The sequence below is a fragment of the Amia ocellicauda genome, chromosome 23 (assembly GCF_036373705.1).
Source record: "Amia ocellicauda isolate fAmiCal2 chromosome 23, fAmiCal2.hap1, whole genome shotgun sequence".
Classification (NCBI taxonomy): Eukaryota; Metazoa; Chordata; class Actinopteri; order Amiiformes; family Amiidae; genus Amia; species Amia ocellicauda.
Genome location: NC_089872.1, coordinates 1,137,499 through 1,150,774, shown reverse-complemented (window position 1 = coordinate 1,150,774; position 13,276 = coordinate 1,137,499). Strand labels below are relative to the sequence as shown.

Genomic DNA, 13,276 nt, shown 5'->3' with positions numbered 1-13,276 from the left:
CGCTAACAGCGGCAGCAAATGCGCTTGGTGCTGTTTAATGCTGAATATTACAGAAGCGTAATGCTGCCACCAAACAAACAAACACAAAGTAGTAGTAGAGTACGCAGTATGAAAATGAATGATTGCGTATAGTATATGTTATGTGACCTCACGTCAGCCGAGCGTAAAGCATGATGTGATGCAGTATTCATTGTAGTGAGAGAGATATATGAGTGACCTCTGGTTGTATACTGCATATGTTGAGGAATGTAGCAAGCCACCCGTACCATACTACAAATGAATATACTGCGTCCAACTGAAATGTCGGAAAGCACTGAAGGTACGTGTAGTATGCGGTTATATCTAAGGACAGGGCTGGGGAACCTTTTTCCTATCCAGGGCCATTCCAGTGATCACAAATGTATTCACGGGCCACAACCTTAATTAATACACCTACATCTAAACATGAATACAGATTAAACTTACATTCTAATGCAAGAACAAATCACTTTTTTCTAAACGCACTAACGGCAGTCAAAACATGAATATCTATATAGCTTACAATAAGCAAAAAGCTCAAAAACGGCATACAATAAGAGAATGAAACAAGTGTAAAAGTAAATATTGGAATAATGCTCAAAAGCAATATTTTGTAGTTCAAAAATACCTATTGCATTTATCAAAACATAATTGTACACTAAAGTAAACATTTTCAACACCGTGCAAACTTTGTTTTCAACATACACTGCTTTTATTCACTGTGGCTTTGTATTTCAATAAATTATTTACTATATATATTTAGCCTGCAGCTCGTACAGTCACACAGGACACGTTTCTGCACTTTCCCTGCATGAGCTCGTCCCTCACACTGCAGTTTGACAGCCTCTCCAGGTAAAACTTTTACTCCGCGAATATACAGCATCGCAATAAATGCTGCTCCGCTGATAATGTCCGTGAATCATTATTTTGGTGGATGTGCTGCGCTATTGCACTCTGCAGTAGCATCGCGTATTGATCAGTGGAGTAAAAGCACTCGGTGCCATTTGGACCTGCGTTTCACTCGCAATGTTTTCACAGCACTGGCACAAACCCACGAATGATCTGCCATTCCCAGTATCACTGGTGCCCCTGAATCAGTCATGTTCATATACACGGCATTTCCAAAACCAGCTCTCTTCAGTCTCCATTTCGAATCCATGTTTATTTGTGGGTAATCACTGTATCCACTCAATCTGACTACAGAAAACACCTGTAATGCTGTACAATGTATTTCAAGCACATGAAAGACTGCTAGAGATCGCTAGAGGGCAGGCAGGATTATGGGTTATATTTGATGTATTATGTATTTAAATGACCGGTGAAAATAACACGATTTTGGCTATTCTAGATAAATGTGTTTATAACTTATTTATTTTCGTGTTTATGCAGTTAAAACGCAGTAGACATGTTTATTACATAAGCTCGGCGCTTCAAGTGTTAAGTGTATGTCGCAGAAATATTTGTTTTCAAATGGACTCTAGGGCTGGAGCAAAGCCTCAGGGGCCGCATACAGTCTGGAGGCCGGACGATCCCCACCCCGTCTTAGGATTTTATGAACTTATATTAAGTGTAACTGCACATGCATTTTGTGCTTCCATATTTTATTTTATGATAAAGAGTCTTAACTCTGGAAGGACACCGGGTCCCGATGGGATCCCTGCTGAATTCTACAAGATTTATTGGGAGGTGCTTAGGGAAGATCTGGCCCAGGTCTTGGGGTCGGTGTGGAGAGAGAGTGGACTGACCCCTTCTATGAAGAAGAGTATTCTCTCTCCTTCATAAGAAGGGAGATCCGAGAGATCTGAAGAACTGGCGGCCGGTCAGCCTCCTGTGCACCGACTACAAAATACTGGCCAAAGCACTGACGCTCCAGCTGCAGCGGCCACTCCCTCAAGTCGTGGGTCCCGACCAGGTCTGCGGTGCCCGGGGGAGATCGGCGGCCGACAACGCCATGCTGCTCAGGGATGTCATGAACATCGAACGAGAGAAGGCTTCCCCTGGCCCTAATCAGTCTGGACCAGGAGAAAGCCTTCGAAAGAGTGGGCCACGAATACCTGCAGCTAGTGATGGAGAGGATGGGTCTCGCTCTTGGCCTGAGGAAATGGATTAAGATCATCTACAGCGGCCTAAGCAGCAGGGTCCTCGTGAACCGCCACCTGACCGAACCATTTCCGGTCAGGTTGGGGGTTCGACAGGGTTGTCCCCTCTCGGCCCTGCTGTACGTCCTCTGTTTGGAGCCGTTCATGCAGGCGATCCGCCGGGACGTCCGGGTGACAGGTTTCCGTCTCCCGGGTTCCGGCAGAGAGCAACTGAAAGCCCTGGCCTATATGGACGACGTGGCCATGGTCTGCACAGACGCACCGTCCATGGCCAGGGTTGAGTAACTGCTGGATGGCTTCTGCAGGGCGACGGGGGCCACTGTCAATAGGGCCAAGAGCGAGGTCTACCTCTCCAAGGCATGGCCTGTCGGCCGGGGCCCGCCAACCGTGTTCCCTGTGAAGCCGTCCATCAAGGTTCTGGGGATCACGATCGACAGGACAAACACAAGCACCCGGAGCTGGGAGGAAGCCTTATCCAAGGTTCAAAGGAAGATCCACGGCTGGAGTACAAGGACCTTGACGATGGCTGGTAAGGTGCAGGTCATAAAGGCCATCCTCTTCCCGATACTGCTCTACGTTGGCATGATCTTCCCCCCAGACAAGGTCGTCGCAAAACTAGTGACCAGAATTATATTTCCGTTTGTCTGGGGGAGCAAAATGGAGAGGCTGAAAAGAGTGCAGATGGTGAAGGGTACCCTGGATGGAGGCAGGGGGGTCCCGGACGTTGTGCTGCTTATAAAGGCGCAGGGGCTGGCATATGTGGTCAAGAACATCCTGGCTGCTGGCAAGAAAGTGAGTTTCATTAACCGCTTTTATTTTGCCAGCAGCCTGAGACCATTCGGCCTCTGCACCATGGATAAAACCAGGCCGCACTCGTGGTATCCCCCGCCGTTCTACAGGGCGTTCCGAGCCTTTGCGCTCGAAGTAGGCCTCCATAAAGTCGTGCTGGCCTCCTGGGATTACAAGACCATCTGTAGTCAGATGAGATCTACCCAGGAGACCAGCCGGATAGAAGATTTCCCTCCCGAAACCTGCCAGTTTATCTGGGCTAACGCTACGCACGTTTGCCTTACAAACACGCAAAAAGATGTCTCCTGGATGGCTGTGAGTCGGTGTCTCCCCACCCGAGTGTTCATGTACAGAAGGGGCCTGGCCCTTTTTGACACCTGCCCCTATAAGAATGCCTGGGAAGGGAGACAGAGGCTCATATCTTTAGGGATTTCCCCTCTGCTCGCAGGGTCTGGCTCCTGTTTTTCCCGTTCCTCCGCAGGTTTGCCTTTCCTGTGCGGGCGACCGCCCAGCAGATCCTTTATGGACCAGCCAGGGGAATCACATCTCCAACCCTGAGGTGCTGGTGGCGTGTCGTCTGCGCATTAAAGCAGGCCCTGTGGGAGGGACGGAACATCTGTTTGTTTAATAAGCAGGAGCTGGACCCAGTTGTCATCGCAAGGAGGGGCATGGTACTAGTGAGGGATTATGGCAATCTGGAGGTCCATCAGAGGGGCCAGGAGGAAGCCTTCAAAAGCTGGCACTTTCAAGATCTGGGGGAGCTCAGGATCCCGTGATGGGCCCCACCTCCAGGGACGGCCATTTCCCCCTGCTGGAGCCTGAGTCCGAGATCTTTTAACCTTTTATTAATGATTGATTGTTTTTAGATATAAGTAGATATTTGTGCAGCACATTTTTCAAAACACTTGGTGATTATACACCAGTGTGCATATATGAAAAGTGTTTTTTTGTTTGTTTGTTTTAATTCTATGTGGTAATATCAATTACATTTTTATTATATATGTGATTATTAAACAAAATTACCCACATCCAAAGTACTGCAGTCATTTTATTTTTATTCACCTCATTTCTGATACAAAAATACAAAATCAAATGTAAAAGTAATATTTATATATATATATTTATCTGTACCTTAATATATAAACACATTCTAGCCATTATATTACATCACACTTTTAGCAGCTAGAAAACATAAGACCTAAGTGTTTATTAATTTCTGAATGGTTTCAAATGTATGATTAACTATTGTGACAATACAGCTGGTTTCACAGACCTTGATCTCACTAGTCTAGGACTACTCTATGTAAAATAACATTGAATAGTCCAAGACTAGTGCTAAACTGGGTCTGTGAAACCAGTGTTGAAATCTGTTTTCATTCAAATTTAAAAATTTAAAAAATGGATGACAAAAGATGTTGCCAGAGTCAATTTGACAGTTCAAGAATACTATCCAGTAAGACTGTTTTATAATAGAGCTTTTTAAAAGATCATCCATTCACTTTTCGCATCCTTGGTGACCTCAAAACCTGTACATTCGGGAGATATAGAATAGTAGGAAAACACTACAAAACAAAAACTTGGATTTCACTTGATTATTTCATTTGATTTGATTTTGTTTGAGATTATGGATGGACTTCTATATTTCCACTGCCTTTGCAGATTTAAGTAAACCATGCTTGCTTTTAAGTGCTCAGGAGAGAATTCCAAGTTATTTAAGTAATAATACTGTAAGGTTTTAAATTGATAGTATAGATCAAGTGTCTCCATCTCTGGTCCTGGAGAGCTTATATATATTTATTTGAAACAAGCTCTTAATTACATAATTGAGCTAATTTTTATCCTCTTTATTCATGATTAATACATACTTTAGTTACTGATTGAAGATGCCTAGTATTAGACTTGACAGATTGGAGATCATAAATATAGATAGTGATCAATGAAAAGGCCTGGTTTTATTGTATTTGTATATCACTCTGTACCATATGCTTCTGCAGCAGACATTAATGCAGCACATTGAATAAAAGTTCTAAAGATAAAAAAATACTCTAATACTAAATTATTCTAGTCATTTGGCTAGTATTATCAATTTGGTTCACCAAACATACAGTTTAACAAAAAAATATGTTTGAATTAAATACATTCCTGTTTAATTTTTGAAACCTCCATCTTCTTGCCATTGTTGCTTCTGTTTTTTATGTAACAAACTTTTTTTTTTTAGGGGGACACCTGTTCCCAGTTTAAAAGTCGTTTGCAAACAAGATATAGAAAGTCATCAGATCAAATGCATTGAAATTCTTCTTTGAATCCAGCGAAGAAGCTTCAGGTTGTTATGACAATATGCCATACAAGGTGAAGTACGGTAAGTCACAGACTTATTTCAGTACATGGATTCTTCAACAAGTCCATCTGGAATGATACAGAGAAAAATAAACATGAATACAAATAAGCGTGAAAACAGTAATATTGCATACAAAACATTTTTTCAGGAACATGCTAGTATTAGTATTTGTTCTGTACTTCTCTATTTCTAGGGCATCAGAGTTAACTTATTAATGTTCCTACATTAACAAAATGGGATTACATATTTGAAGAGAAATCTTTAACAACACATTTCTGCGTAATTTGACACATCAGTTACAAAAGGATTTTTGACATGTTGAACATTTTAGGACATAATGACATGATGGTCCAATTTTAATGGACTGTGCGAGTGCAGTGGAACTGTGACTACATATTTACCTTGCTGGAGGCTACTGTGCAGGTATTGGCTGAGTTGATGCAACTCACTGTCGGACCCATTGCATGTAGAGCTCGTGATGCAGGAGTCCAATGCTGGGTGGATATCGATGGATGGATGGTTCTGGGATAGGTGGTTGTCAAGTACGAGGTGCAGGAGAACTGACGGATCTGTTGTGTGGACATCCGGGAGGCTGTGATTGCTCTGGAGCCCACATGCATCCATAGTACTAGGGGGCTCAGAGTTGGAACAGCTGCTGGGGCAGGGATTGCTCTCTATGTCTGGAACCATGTCCAGATCCTTCAAGATGCTGTCAATGACTCCTTCATCCAAGACAGCTTTGGGTTCAGGAGCTGATGGTCTGGGCCAGCTGAAGGGGGGATGCTGGGTCTCCTGGGATAGGGGAGAGACACTCCTATTGGAGGGGCTATCCAAGTTGTCCCCCAAGCCAGACATGCTTTGGTACATGTCGAAGTTGGTGGCAAGTGAAGAGATCTGTTGGGCTAAAATGCTGATTTCTGCCTGCTCTTTCGCATTGTACTGGAAGGTGCTCTCCGCATTGGGAGAAGGTTCAGGGGTCAGTAAGCCCTGAGGCTCCATGTAAGAGCTGACGCCTAGAATACTTTGAGGAATGCTGAAGTCTTCCAGGTGAAAACTGTAATCAGACTCTCCTCCGCAGATATCTTTGACTGGCTGGATATCGGGGACCAGCTGAACGTCACCAGGGCAGCTTGAGAAATTGTAGGAAGGGGAACTGCCAGCTGGTGGAGATAGCATCGACTCAATGCTTAAGCTGTCTAGTCTGTAATTATTGTCTACAAGGGCTGGGAAAGGGCCTGAAGCTGGGAGATGCCCACTTTCTACAGGAAAGACTGCTTGGTCATGGGCAGGGTAGTAAGAAGGGGAGCTTTCTGGGGTTAGGAGTAAGTCTTGTGGGAACCTGTAGGAGTCCAGGAGAAAGTCTGTGCTAGGGAAGGATGAGGAGTTTGTTTCCTCTTGCAGACTGGGAGAACAGTGGGATACTGGGCTATAGGGAGGGGTGGAGGGTAATACAGGACAGTCACCCTGCACTGTTGGTGGGCTGCTTCCACTAACCCGGTTAAACATATAATACATATAGGTGCTGGAATTGGACATCCTGCTTGCTTTGTTCACAGGCTCTTCAGTCAAGTTGCTTTCCTCCATGTGCCTCTTCAGGTTTTTTGCAGTATCGTCAGAGTGGCGGCGAGTGCCATCTGCCACGGATGTGCTGTTCCCACAGTGGTTTGAGGAGATGTGCTGGAAGTCTGATGATCTGCTGTTGACTTGAGCATGGATTTGCTGAATGAGGAAAGTTGCTTCCACTTGGCTGTAAATTAAATCAAGCAAAAGTATTTTAATAATGACAAGTTTTTACCAAGGGAATTTCTGCAACAATAACAGAGCTGGTTCCCTGAAAATGTAATTGGGGGGGACCTCTGTTGGGAAGAAGTGGAAGTGCACTTTGTTGGCACAATAGGGCAAAGGCCTGCTGACCACTAAAAACAGGTTCAATCATGTTGTGAAGCATTTATGTGCCCACCTGCAGCTCCTGGCTACCAGCATTCAAATCGCTTTGTCCCTGGCTCAACTACATCCTGACCAATCTCTTCAATCCTTCAATAGCTATTTTTCTTCTTAAGTATGTTTGAAGTCAACATAACTAAAATATCTGGAGCTAATCAATCTACCCGCAGCCTTAAATATTGACTAAAGTCTTAATTTCAATGCAGTAATATTAGTTGCATACCTAATGATGTAGTTAATGCAGCACACACTCTGCCTCCCAGAATCCTTAACAGCCACTACATAGAGCCAGGCCCAGGAGAAATCCTTGCATTGCATTCTCAGCACCATTTCCACAGGAGTGTCTTCATCCTGTAACACTGGGAAACACACAAAGGAAGACTTTAGACTGTGTTTTTTTATTTCTTTTTTATACTGGCTGTTACAAATAGATTTATTCAGCATTAAGTATTTATGAACACCAAGTAGATCAGTCAGATTGGTACATTTAATACAACAGCCTTAACGGCCCATAGGGTTCCCATGTGGCTCAGCTAGTAAACCAGGTTGAGTTCTATAATCCAGACAGTGCTCGTGCAATCAGCAATTATGATTAATTTAAAAATTGGTCTATATTATAAACAGTAAACAAGGCTTCATATATTGAAGAATGAAATTACATTATTAATTATAGACTTACACAAACGTTTGTGTTGAACTGCTACAAAACTGATGTCAGCAGGATGCAGCAGACTGTACCAGGACTGGCTAATCATTTCCTCTCTGCAGTATCCCAGGAGTGGAGGCAAACTGTGAACAAAGTAAAGAGTGACAAACATTAAGCATAATGCACACTCCTTAGCTTGAAAGGGAATTGCCTGAGTTTTTTACACTAATAATGACACATTTGGCAGAAATGCGCCAAAATGATATTGGGATCCAGCATTTTCAAAACTGCCATATCAATCTATTTGGCATAAGAAATAACATCATTAAAATGCAAAACTGTTATATGTAAGTTGTAATTCTACCCACATATACATACACAAATTAAAAATGCATTATCAGGGTCTGACCTGTCAGGGATGTCAGTGAATGTCATATCAGGCTGATGGAGGCTCTGGAATTGTGGCATGAAGCAATGACTGTCAATGTCCTGTAAACGGTTGACAGTCGGGGAACAAAGTGCCACAAAAACTCTTCTGGAGCTGGTGCAGGAAGGTGCAGATCCTGGGACAGTCTGAAACCTCCCTCTGATTAATATAGAGTTGCTACTGCCATGCCTGAGGCGAAATGCTTTTGAAGTATGCATCCGGCAAATAAAGATTCTCTCTGGAAAGAATGGGACAAGAGAAGAGATTTAAGAAAACTTTGCCAGCATTGAGGAGTCTTTCTATTCCACTGACTTGGCAAGTGTCAAACTGTTCACAATCAACTATAATGCATAGTTTTAGAATCTCGGTTGTCAAAAAAGACAAAATTGAAAAAGTTAACCACATTATAATGCAGTGAATACTTGGCATCATGTGAGATTACTGGGACTGGCACAAATTTAATAATTGGGATTAGAGAATCTATGTTTTGTATGTTTGCATTGAAATACTTCAACTTTCATAACGTATTTTCTTTTTATTTAATCAATAGAAAAAGCTCTTACCTGTTTCTGAGGATGAGTCTGTTTGCAGGTGATTTTTTGCTGCCTCCAGGTCTGCACTTTCTACCATATCATAGAAACTATCTCCTTGAAGTAGATCCACCTGATAGAAAAAAAATAATAATAATCCCATAAACAAAGGTGATTATTTGTCTGTCATCGTGAGACTGGACATATATCTATTTACACCCAAGTGGAATTTTATAGAGCATGTAAATGAGTTCACATTTTCAAGACAAGAGTTATTATTCAAAGTTGCTCTGGATTTGCATGATACATATCATTTGACATAAAAAATAAAATCAATTTGGTTAATAAGTAAACTAACCTATAGGCTGTAATTTAGCTCTAAAACCTTCCATTCTAGAACCCAGTGGAAAATTATCATTTTCCAGTAAAACTTAATGAATATTTTTAAAATACATTTTTTTTTAAACCAAGTGCTATGTTGGGTAGATGTTTGGAAAAATACAAAATAAGTTATCGCCCAATAATGTATATTGTACTGTATACAAAGCCAAGCCAGTATATAGCTATATAATAATAATAATAATAATAATAATAATAATAATAATAATAATAATAATAATAATAATAAAACATATGACATAACCTTGGCTAATGCAATTTGATAAGTCAAAGCATGGTAAATCACCAGAACTACATTTTTTTTTTTGCAATTGTTCATAATGGCAAAGTAACTAAGCAAAGCTGAGAGAGAGTTTCAGGCTGAGCTGTGAATTACCTACCATTGAGTAGCCGAGGTACGTGCTGACATTCTCCGACACATAAATCAGTTTCCCCTCGCCCGTCATGGCCACAATAAAGCCTGGCAGAGCTGGCAAAAAATCCTCGTAAGGAAAAAGGGAGCTTTCTCCCACGTCACTCTGCAGCTCTACAGCAGACGAGAAAGAAACAGAATCAGCTGTTTAGCTCAAAGGTACAGGCTGGTGTTAGCAGTGGGAGGCGGAGGAAAAAGTGATGTTCAAGAAATCTCAGTTCCCTTACCTTGGTAGAAGACTGACTTCCTGATGTAGATGCAGATGGCAGACATGGTGTGCAGGTAGGAGAGTCGCTCTTTCTCCTCCTCTGAAATGGGCAGGAGAGCTCGCATTCTCCTGATCTCCGTGTTAATGTGATCCCTCCTGGCTTTGGATGCCCCTTTGGTAGACCTGTACGAAACCATGGCCGGGAAGCCAGAAATGACTTTAGTTACAGAACAGTCTTCTAGCCCAACAATTCTTGGGCCTTACTTAGTTACTGCCTTCAACAACATGAACAGAGCCCTGTATTGAGTCATTGTCTTCATCAAATTCAGCTTATCTGTATATCTTGACTGACACTCTCATGTTTTTGTATTTGACAAGTAAATAAATAAAATATTTTGAAAGACATTGAGGTATTTTTCTTTTTTGGATTTCAGTGACCCCAGAAATAATTTGAGTGGATTGAGAAGATTATGAAAGGGGACAAAATATCTACCATAACAAACAGGAGTTCTACAGAGAGCTGAGGTTTGTTAGTTCAGTCTGAGAGGTATCCTTACATTATATAGCAACTGAGTGGGAGGTAGGAGCAAGGAGGACGGGCTTGCGTTTAATCTCAATGCCATAAAAAGAGGATGCCCCATGAGCTACCTACCGACGTCACCCACTAAACACAATGACGCTCTCACAGGGCTTTCTCTCTGTCCAATTATGTCCTGCAGACGAGAGGCTCTGAATCACTGCAGCTCTGTGTTTTTTTTTAAGTAGGTTTAGCAGCAGCAGCCTGTATGCCAGGTCTGTCATTTGCAGCATTGATTACCACTATTCACACCATCAGGGCTGATAACAAGAATACTGAAGAAGAAAAAACCTGTGACTCACAGCCCTCAACACTACACATCACTTTGCTGCAGCATGTGAGTTGGGCTGATGCTGGTGCAGGGGAAGTAACCATCTCTGCAAATATGCTTACCGCTCGCTATATATATATATATATATATATATATATATACACACACACACACACACAGAATAATACAATATTAAAGGTAATGATAACAATGAGGTTTAAATGCAATTTTAAAGCATATATTATATATATGTGCATATATATTATTATTATTATTATTATTATTATTATTATTATTATTATTGCACTTTTAAAGTGTTCTGAAAGCTTATTTGGTATGGCAAGCCGTTTTAATATTTAATCATCACATATCAAAACTACAATTGTCGATATCAGCAATTGTGCCACATTTTTATATCAAAATTACAATTGCTGATATCAAACATAGAATTGTTGATATTAAAAAAAATATTTTTGATACCAAACATTGTAATTGTTGCAATTTAATTTGTGATATCACAAATATACTTGTTTATATCACTAATTTCACGATTAAATGTGAAAACGGCTTGCCATATGTATAGTATACATTCAATAACCACCACTGCCTCGACTAATATATATATATATATATATATAACTTTCTTGATTACACAACCATGGATGAAAATGATCAAATGAACATGAATTGTTTTGAAGTACCGCTAGAGGGAGCACAATATAGCAGAAAGGCCAGCCGGCAGGCAGCCGCTGCAGTCACTGACCTGAATCGCTTGAAGGAGAGCTCCTGGGTCCCGTCCGCCTTAGCGCAGGATGCTTTACAAAAAGGAAGAGCCGTTTTAGCGTCTAGAGGACGTTTGCAGTACTCACAGCCCACCGTCATGTTTAGTTTTGATTCCTGTTACACTAAAACATGAAGCCTAAAGTTAAATCCCAATTTTCACTGGAAAAAAAGACATTATTGTTTATTCCCCTTTTCATCCTGGTTGACCAACTTTTAAAGTTAAAAAAGTTCGAGACTACTGTATCAGCAGGGAATACTGTAAAAAATTATAATACAAATACTAACCAAAACTGCGTCACGTATGAATTATTATTATTATTATTATTATTATTATTATTATTATTATTATTATTATTATTATTATCACTATTATACTATAATAACGTTAGGCTATATTACATTGATACAACGTTGTGGTAATGTTGTGTTAGCAGGGTATTACTAGTATTATTATATGCACTTTTATGCATTCATTTTTAAATGCAGTTATTTATGTAGAATACTGTATAAAAACGTCTCACAATGGCAGAGACGTGCATCTCAAATGATGCAAGGCGTAAACAGCAATGCCCTTACCTTGATAGGAGGCCTGTCTTAATGCTTCTGTGTCCTGCCTCTGTCTTCGCTGCCTTTTATATCCCCGCATAGGGTTAATCTGATATCTCCGCACACTGCTGCGTGAACGACCCAAAAAAAAAACGGCTAAAGTTACTTGTTGTGACGCAATAACAAGGAGAAGATATTTTTAGTAACTCTCACTCTAAAAATAACTCAGACTGGCTCCGAGGGGGGCATTACAGGCTGCCAGCGCTATCAATACAGTAGAGGCGTGGAATTGAAGTATGTATGGGATAAACTTGATAAACGTGTCCTTTCTCCTTTAACTTTAATAAAAAAAGTTTAGTTTTTTGTTTGACGGTGTCTGGACCAAATCATGCCCTTTTGTTATCTTTTTATTAAAGGCTTAAATCTAGAGCTGCAGAAAACAAATACAAATTGACGGGAGATGATCAATCAGCGTGGAGGGGGGGGGATGTTGACAAACCTCTGAACAGGAGTTGAAACAAGTGACCCCCTACGCCACAACAATACATTTATTTGTAGTGTGGAGATAAACGGGGCCCACGTACATATTTCAGTGAGCAAAGGGCAAGACTCTGCGAGTCCATCAATTAATTAGTTAACACAAATATTATAATTAATAAATTGATGGATTTGCATTTGCATATTAGTGTCATTGAATAAACTGTACTTCATCTTGTGTGTAACTATAATTCAGCCCAAAAATAAAGAGAAACCTCCCCGTTTCTATTAATTATGACCAAATAAAAGTCAACATGAAATATATATATATATATATATATATATATATGCATGTCGTTAGAATGTGCTTTGGCTCTGGGAGAATGTAGCAATACACCATTGCAATGTTGAATAGTTATCTCAATTGCATTACATTGCATGTTTTCATACTGAACGTTTATTTGGATGTATTTTCGGTCTGAAAGTGACTTGTCGACTAGAGGTTTTTTAATGCGATAGACAACACCGCGGGAGTCGCTGCTAACACTAATCTAGCTTTGGGCAGCCAGTCCAGCTCAGTAGCTAGGGCACCCTCTGGTATAGGACCGATTTAAAATGATGAAAGTCTCTAAACAGATAACATATCAGAGCAAATATTAAATCTCAAGATAGCACAGTAACTTGTTTTAATTTCCAATTTAGTGTTAGAATTTCACACCGGACTTAAGCATTTTCATTTTCATTTACGCCTTGGGTGTGTCAAATGATTTGGACAGATCAGAAGAGGCGGCAGTCATAAAATATCAACGCAT

The 13,276-nt window shown here is 40.8% G+C and overlaps 1 protein-coding gene across 1 annotated transcript; it reads right to left on the bottom strand.

Annotated features, from left to right (window-relative positions):
- Window positions 1–5,283: 5,283 nt before the first annotated feature.
- On the bottom strand, window positions 5,284–11,548 carry npas4l (neuronal PAS domain protein 4 like). The gene is given in 9 exon segments (XM_066697290.1): window positions 5,284–5,312; window positions 5,646–6,991; window positions 7,412–7,547; window positions 7,868–7,977; window positions 8,244–8,499; window positions 8,825–8,924; window positions 9,571–9,813; window positions 9,816–9,993; window positions 11,422–11,548. Coding segments are annotated over 9 exon segments (2,517 nt in total). The 5' UTR covers window positions 11,541–11,548.
- Window positions 11,549–13,276: the final 1,728 nt, after the last annotated feature.